Source organism: Macrotis lagotis, chromosome 3 (genome assembly GCF_037893015.1).
Source record: "Macrotis lagotis isolate mMagLag1 chromosome 3, bilby.v1.9.chrom.fasta, whole genome shotgun sequence".
NCBI classification, from domain to species: Eukaryota; Metazoa; Chordata; class Mammalia; order Peramelemorphia; family Peramelidae; genus Macrotis; species Macrotis lagotis.
The window spans coordinates 243,147,753-243,167,261 of NC_133660.1; the positions used below are offsets into that span (position 1 = coordinate 243,147,753).

Below are 19,509 nucleotides of genomic sequence, written 5' to 3' on the forward strand. Positions count from 1 at the left end.
CTTGCTCTGTGTGTGTTCTTCATAAAATAGTTTTTTTGTTAAGTTCTCTGTTGTGTTTGCATTCTCTGTAGTAATGTTGGAATGCTAGGCAGTTTAGCTCAAGAAAGAACTTCCATGTCTGGTATCTTCTCCTGCCAGGTGATCTTCAGAATTTTCCCAAGACAGTTTAATGGAAGTGATTCAGTTTCATGCCACTGGCAGTTGGTCCAGGCTTCACGGGCATATAGCAATGAGATTAGTACAGCAGTTCTGTAGACCTTCAGTTAAGTAGTCAGTCTAATACCTCTCCTCTCCCATACTTTCTTTTGGAACCTCCCAAATGCTGAGATAGCTCTGGCAATATATGTGTCATCCTTATTGTCATTGTATACCTCCTTGGAAAGGACACTGCCAATGTAAGTGAACTTGTCCATAGTCCTCAAAACTTCTCCATTTGTTGTATTGATTGTTCCACATATGGTTGGTATGGTGCCACTGATAGAGCACCTGTTTTCTTGGTATTAATTGTAAGACCAAAAATTATAACAAGCTGCAGAGAATACATCCATACTTTTTTGCATCTCAGCTTCAGAGCTGCATTGAGGGCACAGTCATCTGCAAACAGAAGATCCTGCACCAATACTCCCTCCACTTTGGTCTTGGCTTGTAGCCTTTTCAAGTTGAAGAATTTGCTGTCAGTGCAGTAGCTGACCTTGAGACCATGTTCATTCTCAGTGAAGGTATTTGATAATATGGTTAAAAATGCCATGCTAAAAAGTATGGGAGCAAGGACACATCTTTGTTTTCACTCCATTGGTGACTGGGAAATCTTGAGAGCATCTGGGTATGCATGTGATCATGGAACTGATGTACAATATTGATGAACTTCTTTGGACAACCAAATTTTAACATAATTTTCCATAAATCCTCATGACTGGTGGTATCAAAGGCCTTGGTCAGATCTACACATGTTGTATATAGACCTCTTTTCTGCTCCTGGCATTTTTCCTGGAGTTGTTGGGCAGCAAAAACTATATCTGCTGGTCCTTGGACCTTTCTGAAGCCACCTTGGCTCTCAGGGAGGTGACCAACTTCTAGATAAAGAATTGAGAAGAATTTTACTAGCAATGACTAAAAGAGAAATGCCCCTCTGATTGTCACAGGACAATCTATTCCCTTTACCTTTATAGAGATGAATGATGGAGGCATCCTTGAATTCTTGGAGGATAACCTCTTCATGTCATGTGACCTGGAAAATTTCAGTCAATTTTTGGGTGAGCAGTAGATCCCCCATCTTGTAGATCTCAGCTGGAATAGAATCAGCACCAGGTGTTTTACCACTTGAAAAGAGCCTGATGGCATTCAAGACTTCTTCTTTAGCTAGGGATTGATTGACTTCAACTTGAGGTAAGCAGTCAATGGCTTCTGCATTGATTGATAATGGTCTGTTAAGACCATGGAAGTGTTCAGCCCATCTCTCTAGGATCATGACCCTATCATTAATCAATGTGGATCCATCAGCACTGAGTAGTTGAGATATGCACCATATGTCTTTGAGCCATAAATAACTTTCAGGGCATCATAAAAGCATTTGAGTTTGTTACTGTCTCCATAAAATTGAATGTCATCTGCCTTCTTTCTGAGCCAAGAGTACTGCATCTCTCTAAGCTTTGTTTGGACTTCATTTTTGATGGAATTAAATGCTGCCTTCTTAGAAAAGTATAGACTGTCCTGCTGGTAAACCCTGTGGAATTTTTTTCATTTAGCAGCTTCTGTATTTCCCCATCATTTTCATCAAACCAGATTTGGTATTTGTGAGTGTTTTGACCCAGAGGAGCAAATGCAGTGCTGTACACCAGATCTCTGAAAGCTGCCCACTCCTTTTCTGCTCCACTTGTTGTCAGCTGTGTATTGGCTCAGCTTTCTCTCCAAGTTAGAAACAAACTGTTCCCCTTCAGAGAAACATTAATTCTTCTAGTATTCATTTATCCTTGGGGCTGCCACTTGGGTTGAATGTGAACATTTAGCTTAGAGAGGATGAGTCTGTGATCAGTCCAACACTTTGCATCATATATTGCCTTTGTCACTCTCATATCCTGTATGTCTCTTTTTTACAATCACATAGTCTAATAGATGCTAGTGATTGCTATGAGGGTGCATCCGGGACGTTTTGTTGCATTTACAGTGTGTAGGGTGTGTTCAAGGAAGACTAATATCTTGGTGTGAGGGTTGTATTCTTGGAGCCACAGGTGAGAATTACATGACTCCAAGAATCTGTAGCATGCACAGTGGCCATACCCTGGTAAACTGTTTTAGCTGGCTAACCAGATTTAGGGCAACTAAGGGAGTCTCAAATTCAACAGTGAGTAATGGGGGTATTTCCCCCAAGTATGTGAAGTCTTCCACTGGTAGAATGGGCAGAGGAGGACACTTCATTCCAATGGCCTTATAAAGCCAGCTGAAGCAGGAGCTGTGGAGCTCTTAGAGCTTGGTTAGACATTGAAGATACCAAAGTCATCTACTGCATCTAAAGTCATCACCAATTGTCTTGACTCTGTCTTGCTGTGCTGGATCATGATGACTTTGGAAGAGTGGATGAGGCAGTAGATTTTGTGCATCTCTACCCCTCTTAAATCCTATTTACACACTTAACAAAAGTCATCACTCATAACCATTCCTCAGATTCCTTTGACAACAGGCAAGTGTTGAAGAAGCAGGTACAGATACCCTGGGAGCTGTACAACCCTGCAAACAGGACCATCGGGTTGTTTCTCCACCGAAAGCAGCGGTGGAATTTGGCAGGCCCTTGGGTGATTGAGCAGTCCCTTTAAGGATCACACTAATCATCTCCTGATGCAAGGGGAAGGGGCTAGAAAAGGTATCCTAAAAATCATCTGCTTGCCCAACTCTAGCCTGATTACTGCAGAAGACAGGGAATCCCACAGTGCAGTAGAGATACAAAAAATCTACAAAAACTACTACAGAGAAGATTCCACTCACCATCAGTGCATGGAACATGTGCACACTCATAGACAACACAAGATCCAACAGATCTGAAAGATGAACAGCTCTTGTTGCAAGAGAACTCAGCAGATGTGATATTCAAATAGCAGCCCTGAGTGAAACTGGCTGGCAAATAAAGGTCAGCTTACTGAAGCTGGAGCTGGATACACATTTTTCTGGAGTGGCAGCAATGAAAGGGATAGTGGTGAAGCTGGGGTAGGTTTTACAATCAAACTAATCTATTCAGCAGTCTTGAATGCCCACCAAAAGGAGTGAATGATAGGCTTATGACAATGAGATTGCCACTTCCAGGAAAATGCCATTCCACCATAATCAGTGCCTATGCTCCCACCATGACAAACACTGATGAAGTTAAAGAAAAATTTTATGAAGACCTGGAGACCCCTTATGATTGTACCAAAAGAGGACAAACCTATAATTCTGAGTGACATTAATGCTAGAGTAGGCTCTGATTACCAGACATGGCAGGGAGTTCTTGGGAAGAATAGAGTTAGAAACAGCAACTGCTATGGTCGCCTTCTACTGAAGACTTGTGCATCTCATGACCTTCTCATCACAAACACTGCCTTCTGTTTACCTAAATGCTATAAAACTAATGGTAGCAGGAAAGGACAAACCAGCAAGTCAAGAGCAAGAATTGATGCTGTCTATGAGAGGAAAAAGTGTTCCTGTGGTGCTGTCTTCTGATTTGAAAATTTTTTTTAATAATCTTAATTTCAGTTGGTAGTTTACAAAAAGTTGAAAGTGTTTGGTTATATCATATTGCTGTTTTGTTAACTGCTTTAGTAATTCAGTAATAAAATTAGTAGTACAGTAGAAAGAGTGAATTTTTCAGATACCAAGATAGGAGTCTGAAGTTTAACTGTTGAAACCTACCTAAATGACCTGGAGCAAGTAATTTTAACCTCTCTGGGCCTCTGTTTTCTCCTTTATAAAATGAAGGAGTTATACTAGAAGATGACTTTGAAAGCTCACTCCCAGTTGTCTCTATGAACTTATTGCCACAGTTTGGCTCTATGAACTTATTACCAGCATATAATTGGTAAAACAGTAAAACCAGAAACCACCAAAGTCTTCGCAAGTATCTTCAACTTATAGTTGGCCTTTAGTAATGATATTTTATGTGACCACAAAATGGTTAGACTTTGACTCTCAAAATGTGCTTTGGTAGTTTCCACTTAGAACCAGAAATTAAAGTATAATTTATATTTATAAAGAGTTGAAGTCAAAAAGCAATCAAATTAGTACTCAGAGGAAAAATAAAAATAGGTTTTGAGAGTTACTGAAAGTAGTACTGAAAGGATTTCATAAAGGCCTCAAAGGAGGAGAATGGGAGCAAATTTGAAGATTATCTTTTTGATTGAGCAAGGGAAGAAGTAGGAGGGACATAGCTATAGTCAATCCTCAACTTTGGAGGTGTGTTGCGGGTGTGTGTGTGTGTGTGTGTGTGTGTGTGTGTAAAATTACTAGAAATCAGGAGCAAAGTAAAAAGTGCAAATGCTAGTTTCAATGGAAAATAGGGTATTAGGTTTCTTGGACCACCAAAAACTGATCTTTTTCATCTGCTAACAGCCATAGACATTCTGGGCATAATGTTTATCTAACACCTTTATTTTCTCACTTTGAACACTTGGACTTAGAGTCCAAAGGACTTGTACAGTACTTTGAGGGCATTACCATATTTCCCCAAATATAAGACTCTTCCATGTATAAAGATGCACCTTAATTTTGGGGCCCAAAATTTGGAAACAATGTATTATGTAAAGTTTGGACTTGTTTTATTCATAATAAAATTCATACAACTGCTCATCACTGTCAAATCTCCCATCTGTGAACTTGTCCTCATCTATGTTTAATGAGGAATGACTGTCTCAGTGGAGGCTCTGCCTGCTCTCCAGCCTGTGCCCTGGTCCATGGTTGACCATAAGCACTCCCTGGGCAAGTCTAGTGTGTGGATGCATGCTTGGTTCATTCTGTTTCATGAACCTTGAATCACCAGTTGTGTTCTCCTTTGAAATCAGTAACTTCTTTTTCATCAGCAATTCTTCTGGCCTGCTGAACCATCTTTGTGGACAGAGAAATTCTACTTGCCCTTTGTTCTTCAATCCATCTCTTCAATTACCTCTGTAACTGAGGCTATTTGGCTGACTCGCCTCTTATGGCCTTCTTCTACCCTGGCAATTTTGTCAGGTTTCTTCTTCCCATAGCCAGTCTCCGATTGTTTTCTTACTTGGAGGAGAGCCAAACTGATGTTCAGCAGCAAGATTTCCATTCACTTTTGCAAACTGAATCCTTTTGAACTTGAATTCAGTACTGTACAAAAATCTTTTCTGAGCTATTTCTGGGCAGAACATAGCAAAACACAACAACATACTGGTTACAAATGAGAAATGATGAATGCAAAGTTACCAAGCAGGAAAAAGCAGGAAATTCAAGTGAAAAATTCTACAACAGTGGGAGCAAAAACAAGTGGGAAAAGGGGAGAAATTCAAATAAAAAAAGTCTACAACCACTGTGTAAGATGCTCCCAGTTTTTAGAGCCTCCCCCCCAATTTTTAAATAAAGGATGTATCTTATATATGGGGAAATACAGTAATGGCAATAGAAAACGAGTTTTAAAGGCAAACAGTGAAAATATGCAACAGTTCTATGAGTAGGTGACCATGGCCCATGAACAAATGAATCTATGCAAAGTTTAAAAAACATGAACTTCTGACTATATAATTCTAATTCCAATAAGAAAGAAAAGGAGACCCTTAAAGGAGCAGATCTCTAAATTCAATTTAACAAAAATTAATTGCCTGAAATAGTTCTTGCCTTTAAAGATTTGGGAGGGGATGGAGGGAGGGGAAAAGAGGGAAGAAGGAATTATGGTAGGATGTATTGTGAACAAATATCAAGTATAGATGAAACAGTTTCAAAAGGGAGAAAGTACTATTAATTTGAGGAAATCAGGAGAAACTTTACCCACTAGATAGTATTTGAATTGGAAGGGAACAAGAATTGTGTGATGTGTTAGAGGCAAGGGGAGTACCTTCTAGAATTGGGGGGATGGGAGCTGAGGGTGGAGGAGCAAATATTTTAGCATATTCTTTAGACCAGAAGTGATTAAATTGAGTGTGGTAAAAGACCCAATAGGTCAATTTGACTGGAATGGGAACCAGATTGTGGAGAGGTTTTAAAGTCAGATTGAGGATTTTGTAGTTTTTCCTACTACAGGCTCTATAGAACTGCTGAAGATTTTTTGATTTGGAATTAATCTGGGTTTAAAGAATATCAGTTTGGTCCTAAGAAGTGATTGAATAGGGAAGAGATAGACCATCAATTAGGACCTGGTGGTTACAGTTAATAGCTCATACAAGGGTTGATGAAGACTAGACTGTGTGAGGGGATAGTAGGACAGGATTTGAGGGCTGCTAAAAGAGAGAAAATTGACATTTGGCAGCTGATTGGATATTGGAGCTGAGTAAGAAGGAAACATTATGGATAACCTGTGAATCTGGGTGCTAAGATGCTATCAACAGAAATAGGGTAATATTAAGAAAAGAATAGGTTTTTCCAGAAATAAAATGACTTTCATATTGGACATGTTGAGTTTGAGGTTCGGGAAAGAGTAAATCTGGATTTATTTTAAAGGCGATTTCATTAGTATAAGAAACCTATTCTCCCAGCACAGCTGTGTACTTAACAACAGCATCTGGATAATTTAGTCTTTGATAATTACCTGTGTCAGTAAGAGGTCACATGACTTCTTCTGCAGCATATAGTCAAGCCATTTCGTATTAGAGGCAGTTCTTGAACCCAGGTCTTTTCCTTACTAGTTTTGTTCAATATACTATCTCCCCTTAACACAAAAAGCTGAATATATGGATATGATATATAGGAAGAACAAACTATAAACCTATAAAGACAAGTGTTTGGAAAAGTTAATGAACTGAGGCATGGAAAATGTTAAGTACAATTTTTTTTGTGTTCAAAGTAAGAATTGTACTATGCAAACTGGAAAGAAAACAAGCACTTGGAAAAGGAGAGCCAGTAAAACTGAAGTGAGGAGAGAAGAGCCTTTATTTAGGCTGCTCTAAATGATGTTTTTTGTGGAGACAGCTTATATATTCTGCTGAAGAGGGATTGTAGATAGGATTGTAGAACCTGCTCTTGCTAATTTAACCAGTGTCTACTTTGAGAATTCAATCACAAGGAAGGAAAGTGGGGATATACCTGGATATTGTGTGGGAAATAGATGCTGTCTTCATAACTGAGAAGAGTCAGTTCTGAAAAATCTAGAATGTATACTCAGTATCACTTCTTGGCATCTGCTTACAATATGTTATCAGCTGACTTAATGTACAGGAGGATAGTACAGAGAAAGTGAGCAGTAATAATCTCTCTATCCCCTGTGGCTAATTTAGGGGATGGTGTGTAGATAAGAGTCTTAGAAGTTGGTTAGTCTTGGACAGGTGAATATCTGCTTAGTTTAAGAGAACTCCCAGATTGCTGAAATTCCTGATCTCACCTTAGCATAGTACTTTATAGTCTTCAAAGTGTTTTGATTTCATTTGTTCCTCTTGACAGCTTTGTGAATTAGGCAGATGATTTTCCAGATGATAGAAGCACAGAATGTTGGAGTCAGAGGATATCTCAGAATTCATTTTGTTGAATTCCACCTCTTTCCACCCTATTTTAGAGTTGAGGAAATTGGGGCTCAATTAAATGAATTTGGCTTAAGCTAACAGGGTTAGTGAGAATGGAAGTTGGAATTAGTACCTTGTTCTTGAGAACTCTTAGTATGATGTTTTTCTCCTATCTGCATTCTGTTTCCTGTTTCTAATTCAGAGCCAAAAATAGGTTAACCATGAAAGAGCAAATTGTTATTTCCTTTTTACACATAGTATAAACCTATTAGGTTGTTTTGGTAGAAGTTATATATTGTGTAGAAGTTACAAATGACAGATCTAGGATAGATTATTTCTCTGGGATTAATCAGGCTGAAATTAAGATGATGAAGTTGCTAATATAATCTAGTAGACTTTTAGAAAAAAAAAGTCATTTGAATTGTTATTTCTGCTAACATCCTACATTGTAGGCCATTCATGCTTTCTAATCTTGTGCAATTCTTGTCCACATCCTAGTATAACTCCTGTATATCATTTGCCTAACATGCTAGAAACCTTGATCTGGCTCTAAAATTTTAGATAAAACAGTCAACTCTCTCACTTTCCATCTGTTAATCATACCTTGCTCTCTTTATAAGAGTGACTGTAGTTCTTTTTCATTTATGTTTTTTGATAATGTCTTTTACATTCCTCTTGTGTAAATAAATATTTGGAATAAGGTACTATCTATTCATGCCTATTTTCACTTTTCCCAATGCCTTTTGGATCACCTGCACTTGTGAGTTTTCCAGAATCAGGAAGATAATTTTTTTAAGTTATTCTCTAAGAATAGGTAACTGTTCTCAAGAAATGGTGCCAAGTCCCAGTTATTTTTTCAGTTGTATTCATCTTTTCTCATATCACCAAAGTCCTACCAGAGTTTGAAAACTACCACAGAAATTTACAAAAGATCCAAAGTTTTGGAAGAGCAAACTTTAGGTGAATATATAACAACTCAATTTCTTTTTTTGAATATTTTTCACTTGTGAATTCATCACAGAGAAAGCCCTGAATGGGAAAAACGATCTCTAGTGAATTCATCCTTTTAAAATTTTTTTATGAAATTTTGATATTATTTTATTGATGTCTTAGTTTTTGTATTTTGTATCCTCCATTGTAGATACCCCCAAATTGTGCCTGATTGTTGCCCTGTTAGTATGAGCAAGTCCATTAAGGTTGATCATCACTCCCATGTTGCTGTTAGGATGTACAATGTTCTGGTTCTGCTCATCTCCCTCAGCATCAGTTCATGAAAATCCTTCCAGGCTTCTCTGAATTCCCATCCCTTCTGGTTTCTAATAGAACAATAGTGTTCCATAACATACATATACCACAATTTGTTCAGCCATTCCCCAAATGGTAGGCATTTGCTCAATTGCCAGTTCTTTGCCACCACAAATAGAGCTGTTATGATATATTCATTGATTTTTAACAGAGAAATAAAATTACATTACAGTAGCATGCACTTCAAATTATTTGTGTCCCTCTAGAAAGGCATCTACTTTATTTCTGATTCTTTTCTACCACTACCAGTGCTACTCTAAATATTTTAATGTATATGGCTCCTTTCTGTTTTTGACTTTCTTGGGCTATAGTCTTAATTTTCATTTTTTTTCCGATTATACGTAAAGATGTGAATTTTCAGTGTTCAGTTTTTGTAAGCATTTGAGTTTCAAATTTTTCCCCCTCTCTCCCTGTTCATTCCCCCCCAATCATTCTGAGATAGATTGAACATTACAATCATGTCAAACGTATATCTTGGATTATATTCTTAACAGTGAACTTTCTGGATCAAAGGATGCAGACATTTTAGTCATTTTTTGAAAGTATAATTGATTTACAAAATGTTTGTCTTTCTACAGCCTCTCCAGCATGGACTTTCTTCTTTTTGTTCTTATGCCTGTGGATAAAACCTCCACAATGTGTTATTTGCATTTCTCTAATTAGTGTTTGGAGCAGTGGTAAAATAATAGTTGTTAGTAGCTTAATAATTTGAGAACAAATTGTTTCTATCTTTTGACTACTTATCTATTGGGGGATGTCCTTGGTTTTCATATATTTTAAGGCTCCCCTGTCCCAGTCAGTAGGGATCCTAGCTGATCCTTTGCTGAAAAGCAAACACTTTTCAATTTCATATAATTGAAGTTACTTAGTTAATTTTTTTGTGATCCTCCTCTGTCTCTTGATTAGTTCTGAATTGTCTCTCAGCTATTATGTAAAATACCCAACCAAGTTCTCTACTAGTGTTTTAATGTTTTGAATTAAAAAAAAAAATAGGTTCTTTTCCTTCCCCATCCCCTCTTAAAAAATTAGATTCTTTTCCTTCTCCATCCCCTCTTTTATTTAGAATAAAAAAGAAATAAGTTCAGTCAAATGAACATTTTAAAAAAAAAATCTAAAGGTCTAGACAGTGAACCACATTTCGTGATCCCCTATCTCCCTATCTCTAACAAAGAAAGCTGCAGAGATGGCTTCTTATTGCTCTTCTTTGGGTTCTTTCCTTTTCCATTGTTTTAATAGTATGTTGTTTTCCTGTTTTTGCTTACTCAATTCATATAAATCTTCTAACAATTCATAACTATTATTTCTTATAGGATAGTAACATTCTGTTACATTCATGTTCCACAGTTTCTTTAGCCATTCCCCATTAAATGAATTTCGCCTTTGTTTCTACAAAAAGTGCTTCTAAAAATGTTTTGGTGTATATAAGGTCTTAATTTTTTATCATTGAAATCCTTAGGGTATGGTAAATTATTGTTGAACCTCTAGGTTAAAAAGGTATGAATATTTTAGTTACCATCTCGAATAATTCCAAATTATTTTCCAAAATGATTGGACCAATTCATAGCTCTATACAACATTTTATATTTAGGTCAGATGTCCTTTTTGTTCTTAAAGACATATATGGGCAGAGCCAAGATGGCGACAAGAAAGGATTGTGTCTTAGGCACTCTCTCATAAAACTCATAAGCTAAGGACTCTAAACTTTCGAGAGACAGAACCCACAGAAGGACCCAGTGAGGCAGTTCTCCTACTCAAGGTAACCTGGAAAAGAGTAGAAAGGCTCTGCTCCCCGGGGTTGGAGGGGCAGCCGCCAGAGGGGTGGCCCACCAGAGCAAAAGAACTTCAGCCTCCCGGAGGCAGCCCCAGGGCACTGGGAGCCACAGCTCACAGCAGCGGGAAGTCTCCTGAGCTATGCCCTGGGGAGCACTGGGTACAAAGTGGGGGAACAGGGTGGGGGGGACCTCTGCCAGAGCAAACACTTGGAGCCCAGCCCTCAGGGCACACAGCAAGCAACTGGTCTTTCAGCAGCCCAGATCCAGGAACAGAAACAGGCTAAGCCAGTAAGTAGGAGCCCCCAGGGCATGAGCCCATTGAGCTGAGGGAGGGGAGTGAAGAGAGAGAGAGAGAGAGACTGCTGAGCTCTGTCCTCTGCCCGGGAACAGGACTCTGAGGCTCTAAACACATTCAGATCCTGATCGCAGTCTAGCCCCCCCCCCCCCAGTAGAACAGTAGGGCCGCCCCCCCCCACCTCAGCCTGGTGGCAAAAGGGGGTACTTATGGTCATTCACAGATCAGGAGGGAGGACAGAGCCTCACACACTGAGACCCTTGTGGGAGTGTCCCAAAAGCTCAGAAAGCACCCCAAAACCAGGCTCAGGCTGGGAAAATGAGCAAGCAGAGAAATAAGAGGAACACCATTGAGAAATATTTTGTAAATGAGCCCAAGAAGGATCAAAATACTCAGTCTGAAGATGAGGAAGCACAAGCTCCTACATCCAAAGACTCCAAGAAAAACAGAAATTGGGCTCAGGCTATGACAGAGCTCAAAAAAGACTTTGAAAATCAAATGAGGGAGTTAGAAGAAAAATTGGGAAAAGAATGGAGAGAGATGCAGGAAAAACATGAAAATGAAGTCAGCAGCTTAGTCAAGGAAATCCAAAAAAATGCTGAAGAAAATAGCATGCTAAAAACCAGCTTAGGTCAAATGGATAAAACAGTTCAAAAAGTTATGGAGAAGAATGCTTTAAAAAGCAAAATTAGCCAGATGGAAAAAGAGATAAGAAAGCTCTCTGAGGAAAACAAGTCCTTCAGACAAAGAATAGAATTCAGGGAGATTGATAAATTTACTGAAATCAGGAATCAATACTTCAAAACCAAAAAAATGAAAAATTAGAAGAAAATGTGAAATATCTCATTGAAAAAACAACTGATATGGAAAACAGACTTAGGAAAGATAATTTAAAAATTATTGGAATACCTGAAAGTCATGATCAGGAAAAGAGCCTTGACATCATTTTCAAAGAATTACTACAGGAAAATTGCCCTGATATTCTAGAAGCAGAGGGCAAAATAGAAATGGAGAGAATGCACCAATCCCCCTGAGAAAGAGATCCCAAAAAACCAACCCTTAGGAATATTATAGCCAAGTTTCAGAACTCCCAAGTCAAAGAGAAAATATTACAAGCAGCCAGAAGGACACAATTGAAATGCCGTGGAGCTGCAGTCAGGATCACACAGGATTTAGCAGCAACTACATTAAAAGCTCATAAGGCTTGGAATATAATATACCAGAAGGCAAAAGAGCTTGGAATGCAACCGAGAATCAACTACCCAGCAAAAATGAATGTCCTCTTCCAGGGAAAAAGATGGACTTTCAATGAACCAGGGGAATTTTAAATGTTCCTGTTGGAATGGCCAGAGCTGAACAGAAGGTTTGATCTTCAGATACAGGACTCAGGTGAAGCATGAAGATTGGAGGAGAAGGGGAAAATATGAGGGACTTAATGAGAATGAACTGCATGTATTCCTGTATAGAAAAATGACACTGATAATACTCATATGAACCTTCTCAGTTAATAGAGCAGGTAGAAGGAGCTTTTATAGTTGAAGCACAGGAGAAAGCTGAATTTGAAGATAAAACATAGTGTAAAAATGGAGTCAGTAGAAAAAAGGCAAAGGTAATGGGGGAAAGAAAAAGGAGAGTGGGAATAGGCCAAGATATTTCATATAATAAGATTTTTCTTTATTACAATGAGCTATTGCAATGATATGGAAGGGGGGAGGCAAGGGGGAATGAGGGAATCTTCTCTTTCATCAGAGGTGGCTAGGAGAGGAAACAGCAAATATACTCAATGGGGTATTGGCATCTGGAGTAAGAAGGGGGGGCAGGGGAAGGGGTGGGGATGTGAATGAAGGAGGAGAGGATGGACCATGGGGCGGGGGGGAGAGTGGTCAGATATAACACATTTTCTTTTTTACTTCTTGCAAGGGGCTGGGATTGGATGGCCTGTCCGGGACCATAGGGCCGGGTAGATGCTGGGCCTAAGGGGTGGTATGGGGGCTCAGGGCTTCTTGGCCCCAGAGCTGGGGAACTGTCTGCTGTGCCACTCAGCTACCCTACAGCAGAGTCAGAGTGAAAGGAGAGAGAAAATATAGTACATGGTAGTGGAGAAATACGAAAGGAGGGAGTTGCGATCAGCAATGCCAATGGTGGAAAAACATGGAAGTAACTTTTGCAATGGACTTACCATAAAGACTGTGATCTGCCCATGACAGAGTTGTTGGTGTTGGAACAAAGACTCAAGCACATTTTTTTAGTATTATTATTTGGGGGAGGGTGCAGGGCAAATGGGGCTGGGTGGCCTGCCTGGAGACGCATAGCAGGGTGATTGTTGGTTGTCTAAGGCTGGATTTAGACCTGGGAGCTCAAGGGCCAATGCTCTGTCCGCCACCCAGCCACCTCTACTATTATTACTATTTTATTTTATTTTAGGTCTTTTTTTTTCTTTTTTTCTTTTGGTTTTTGCAGGGCAGTGGGGCTGGGGTGGCTTGCATGTCACACGGCTGGGTGATTGTTGGGTCTACAGGGACGGATGTGGGCTCCGGTGGTCATGGCTCCAGGGCTGGTGCTCCATCCATTGTGCCACCTGGCCATACCTACAATTATTACTATTATTTTTTTATTTTAATTTTTTTCTCTCCCCTTTACTTTATCACTCAAGCAAGTCTATATGGGGGGGAGGGGGTATTTTGTTTACTCTTAAACAAGAATATTTTATTAATGTAAAAATATTATTTGTACAAAATGAGAATAAATATTAAATAAAAATCTACAAAAAAATAAAATGGTATAAAATTAACAAGAAAAAAGAAAAAAGACATATATGGTGTAAGATGTTGGTTTAAACCTAATTTCTGCCAAATGCTAGCATTTCATCAGAAATGCTTGTGAATAGGTATTTTTTTCCCCAGCAGTTTATGTTGTAAGACTTATTGATAATTAAATTATTGAGTTAAATTGTTTCTTATTCTTGCTTATCTAGTTTGTTCCATTGAACTATGTTTTAATACTTGAGTCTAGTACTAAATAGTTTTTATGAATACTTTTTTACAATATAATTTTATGTCTGGAAGTACTTCCTCCTCCTTTAATTCCCCCCCTTCACCTGATTTTCCTTGAAGTTCTAGATATTTTGTTCCTCCAATGAGTTTTTTTTTTATTTTTTTCTCTCATTCATTAAAAGAGTTTGAATACTAAATTTGTAAGTTAGTTGGTATCATTTTTAATTGAAACAATCTAGACAAATAAATGAATGTCCAGCCAACTCTTTAAGTAATTTTTATAATTATATTTATATAGTTTTGAGTGTCAGAATAAATTGGCTTGCCTAATAATTACACATTTTGTTGTTATTTTGCAATAATTTCCCTTTCTATTTTTCCTCTCAGATTTTGTTATCACATCTTGGTGATTTTTTTGTGGATTTATTTTTATATCTGGTTATTTTATTGAAGGTACTAATTGTCTTAAGTATTTCCTTGGTTGAATCTTTAAAGCCTTTAAAGTAAATCATCATGTCATTAGCAAATAGCAATAATCTCTTTGCCAATATTTATACCTTTAGTATTTTTCCTTGCTATTGCTAATGCTAGCAATTCTAGAACAGAGTCAATTAATAATGAGAGACTGAACTCTCTAAGTGTTTTTGGTTATTTTTTTTTTTGTATCCGATCTTCTTTGCCTGTGAGTTTCAGGTTTTTTTGCTTAGATGAGCATTGTATATTGAGTATGCTCTATTTTAAGTATTGGTTGTCCTTCCTATTTGACTAGGGTCAAAAGTGACATCTTGATATTGGAGTCAGTGTTTTATTTGAATTTGTATTTATATTTGAGATATTTTATTTTAGAGACACTCTCCTTGTAAGTCAAATCCCAATTCTGCAGCTTGTTTTATGTTCTCGGGCAAATCACTTAATTATCCTTGGCTTCAGTTTTCTCATGTATAAGATGAAGGAATTGAACTAAATGGCCTGAGGTCCCTGTCAGCTCTACTTTTCTGTTACTGTGTATAATAATGTTAGATTTTAATACAAATCGGAGTAATTATTTTGAAAGTTTCTTGTATTCCCTTATAAATCTATTCTAGTCATGGTGTATATTTTTTGGATTATATAACTGTAGTCATTTGCTAGCATTTTATTTTAAATGATTGAATTGATAGTCATTTTTGATAACTACTTTGTAATTCTTTATTTTTCCATGTTTTGGGTATTAAGGCAACATAACACATAAAAGTTTTTTCATACTGCTTTCTCGGTTTTAAAAAATTTCATTGTAGCATAATTAAAATTGTTTTTAAATAATATTTTAACAGAATGTATACACACACACACACACAATTTGACCTGGAGTTTTAATAACTTTTTGGAAGGCAAATTGTTGCAGTTTATAGCATAACATTCCATTTGAAATATCAAAAAGAGGCAAAACAATGAAAACATTTGAATCCTTTTAGTGTTCATAATACTTGGCTTTGGCTTACAACTAAAGAATTTTATCCTAATGAAAAGGAGGCTTGGAGCTATTTGGAGGGAAAATGTTTTATAGTCCTTACCATAGTAGAGCCTAAATGCCAGTAGGACATTGATAGACTGGAGTAGTTCTAAGAGGATGCATGCTAGGAGAGTAAAGATCTTTAGCATCATAAATATAGGGGTAGAAGAGACTTTGGCATTTACCTAGGCCAATATCCTCATTTCCATTGGAAGGAAATTTGACTCCAATAGTTCAAGTGAATTGTTTAAGTACTTGGCAGAAGCCACCTCCATGTCCTTAACCCCAAATGCAACACTCTTCCCCTAATGTTCTGCTTCTCCTCTCAGGATTTGAAGAACGTGAGAGAATGTTAAGCTTAATGAAGAGAACACCTTTAAGGGGGCATGCATGATGGTTGTCAATAAATATTTACTACTTAGCACCAACCATGTGTCTTCAAGTTTTTGAAGTGTTATTGTGAGAAAGAGAAATTAGAATTTTTCCACTTGACCTCAGAAGATAAGGGGAAGTTGTCAAGAGGGAGAATTCTTCATTATAGAAAGAAAAACAAATTTCCAAATAATTAAAATTGTTCAGAAGTGGATAGATTGCCATAGGAGAGATTTTCTTCACCAGAAGTCTTACAGCAGAGGCTGGTTGACTCCTTACTGCTGGGGTAGCTAGAAAAAGTTCCTTCTATTTTTTTAATTCTTTGAATTCTATATTCCCTCCATATTACCACCCTGAGGTATAGAAGGTTCTATCATTTTGTTTTTGTTATTTGGACAAATTCAGAGTAATAAGATCATTTTATTTATGACTACTTACTTTATTTTCCCTAGGAACAGAATGGTTTCAATTCCAGAATACTATGAAGGAAAGAATGTCTTACTCACAGGTGCCACTGGCTTCCTGGGGAAGGTGCTTCTTGAAAAGTTACTTCGGTCTTGTCCTAAGGTGAATTCAGTGTACGTGTTAGTGAGGCAGAAAGCTGGCCAAACCCCACAGGAAAGAGTGGAAGAGGTGATTAGTGGCAAGGTAAGTCCAGAAAATGATTAGTTAGTAGAAAATATATTATGATGTAATACATAGCCCATACAATTTTCTTTTTATATTGGAGAAAGAACTTGATGTAACTTGCCAGAACCCTTGAAAACTTTTAGAATAGATAATTATATGGGATGTCATTAATATAATGAAAATGTGCTGGGAAATAGAAAAATTGTTAATTACTATTATGAGAACTTTTTGTAAAGTTAGAGAGTAAAATATTGTTTGGGAAAGATGTCAACTTCTAAGCACTGAGGATAATTTTTTAAAAATATGTTAAAACATTTTGACATATGAAATTTAAGTATTTTGAGAAATAGTAAACATTTTATCCTTGGAACACCTATTGTGTACATAATAAGCATTGTCAGTTATTGTACATTCCCTTTGTTGGAAGCATATTCCATTGCTTTTCTTCTATAACGTGCCAATTGGTGCCATTGGTGCCAGTTCCCTGTATTGTCGGTTACTCTTCGAAAGTGTTCACTAATTTCCTAATTTTCAAGCTGTCGGATCTTAACATTTCAACCCTTGGAAAAATGGAAGAATTCGGAAATATAAAAAAATTAAGCTATTTTGAGCCATATTGAAAACATCCAAAAATTCCTCAAGGACTACAGAAGATAGGAAGTGATAGATCAGTTGACAAATCTGAAAAATGGAGTTATCATTGGTGAGAACAGTTAAAGTTTCACTAGTGTTTAAACTGAGAAGTCTCAGAAATATAAGAGAAAGAAGACAAGAAAGAATACAAAGGAAATAAAAAAGACAGGGAAGGAAAACAACAGAATTGACAAGGTTTAAGTGCTGAAAATGGGATGGACAAACAAAGCCCCTCACAGTGGTAAGGAGAAACAGCAGAAAACAGTCATGTCAGAGGAGAAAAACATTGATAGAACAATTAATAGACTGGGGTGATTTTAGTAAAAAAAAAAAAAAGATACATTATAAGTTCCTATACTCTATTTGCTAAGATATGTTTGAAGAATTTTAGGTTTAAAAAAAAATTAAGCACTAATGGCATTGTTTCAATTAGGTGGCAAAAGTTTTTATATCCAGAGCGCATATATCCCTTAGGATGATTGAATTTAAAGTGTTCTAATTCTTTTAGACACCTAGGGGGGCATTCTTTACAGTGCCAGAATCTTGAAAGATGAACTGTGCTCTACCCTGTCCCCCAGTAGTTTTACTGTTTAGCATTGTTTTTATGTGTAGTTTTAGTAATAGTATATATTTATCTTTTTTGTTGTACTTCATTCACTGTACATGACTTCATTAAATAGAAAGTGAAACAGAAAATACTTATCTTTCTTTTAATTAGACCCTCTATCATCTGAAATATGAAGTAGCATTGGACTCATTTTTATAAATTACCACTTGCTTGATGAGAAGAAAAGATTTCAGATAAATGTGTAATTGTCTTCATTATTATGTGTGTGAGATAAATAATGCTCACAGGAATCAAGAGTTCAGTGTCTGAGTCAGGGAGCAGGAAAGGTCTTTTATTTCCTCGAGGAAAGGACACATGCCATTGCAAAATAACATCAGGCAAGGGAGTGTCAAAAATAAAAACTTGTAGGTCATTTTTATAGTAATAATAATAATCCTATCTCTAAATTCTGCTTTATCCCACCATTGGCTGGTAAGACAAGTTTACAGTTTTCTTACTAATAATATTAGCCTACCAGCACAGAGCAAATTCAGTCCTTATTATCCTAATTATTCATAACTAATCTCTACCTTATTGAAAAGTTACAATTTTCAGTCCCTTACTACCATAATTATTCATAGCTAATCTGTACCCTATAAAAAATGAGATTCCGCAAAACCTTTTCATGCATTTCCTTTGACCAAATTTGGAGATATCCAGTCAGAAAAATTACATCATTTCCAAAAATATGAAAACCAGATAGTGTTTTTCTCTAGCAGTGAACAGCACTGATAAGGGATATAATAATGTGTTCATAAGTTTCAATGAAGGTTGTTCTCACCACCTGTGCATAAGAAGGTTTTCTTTCTCTATATGAACAACAAAACCTAAAGGCAAGAGATACTATTTCATAGGGTTGCTGAAGAGGCTACTTTGAGGAAAGTATTTTGTAAACTAACATGCTATCTAATATGTGAACTTGCATTTTTTTTTATCTTAAGGTCTTCAGAGTACTTCTTGTATAATCAACCACACTAATTTCTTGAGATGCCTTTCTCTTTTCTTCCTTGTTTGTTTTTCTTTATATATGGTCTTTTAAACTTTGAGAGATTCATAAATGCTTTGAGTTAGTTCCAGGTCTCTGGTTTCACAGAATATATTATACTTTAACATACTTATGTTAAGCTTAGTGTTTTTTTTTCTTGGCTTTTATGAACTCTTGGATGACATGGTCACTTTTTCCTAAGATTCTCATTGCTTCTGTGTCATCAGTTGCTTCTTTCTTGGTCAGAATTAAAGTCAGAATAAGAGTTTCTCTATTTGACCCAGAGAGAAATTCTTCACTTGCTAACACTCAAATTAGGTGCTCTGCTTTTAGTAGATTGAGTCTTCTAGCAGAAGTCCCTTTCTTACTACTAAAGAGGAATCTCTTGGCTAGATACAAAGAAAGATCTGTCAACATCTTTCCTTTGAACTTATTCTCTACTAATGTAATAATATAACTTCCTTTATTTCCTCTTATTGTCCTTCCCAGATTATCCCTATCATACATAGAGCCCGGGATTAGTTCTCCACCTAATAACTCCTTGGAAACATTAATTTTTTTATATTTGTGTCATGAGTACCTTGCACATTGTAGGTATTTAAGAAATGATTGTCATATAAACCACAAGGAGTCAGAATCCTTGGGTCTCTTTCATTTATGAATTATAAATTTGTTATTTCTCTAGACTTTAGTTTTATTGTCTGCAAAATAATTGAAGTCGGTCCCTTTCCTCCTCAAATTCTGTAATTCTGTTTCTCTTTAAAATAATTATGTGGCTTTGAGCATGTTAA

At 37.0% G+C, this 19,509-nt stretch overlaps 1 protein-coding gene across 2 annotated transcripts in view; it reads left to right on the forward strand.

The window, feature by feature from the left end:
• FAR1 (fatty acyl-CoA reductase 1) overlaps positions 1 to 19,509 on the forward strand; it is a 117,690-nt gene that overhangs the window by 54,702 nt on the left and 43,479 nt on the right. For both annotated transcript variants that reach the window (XM_074230352.1, XM_074230351.1), the window contains exon 2: positions 16,316 to 16,511. In XM_074230352.1, the coding sequence (XP_074086453.1) occupies positions 16,316 to 16,511 (196 nt within the window). The remainder of the gene's footprint in view (positions 1 to 16,315; positions 16,512 to 19,509) is intronic.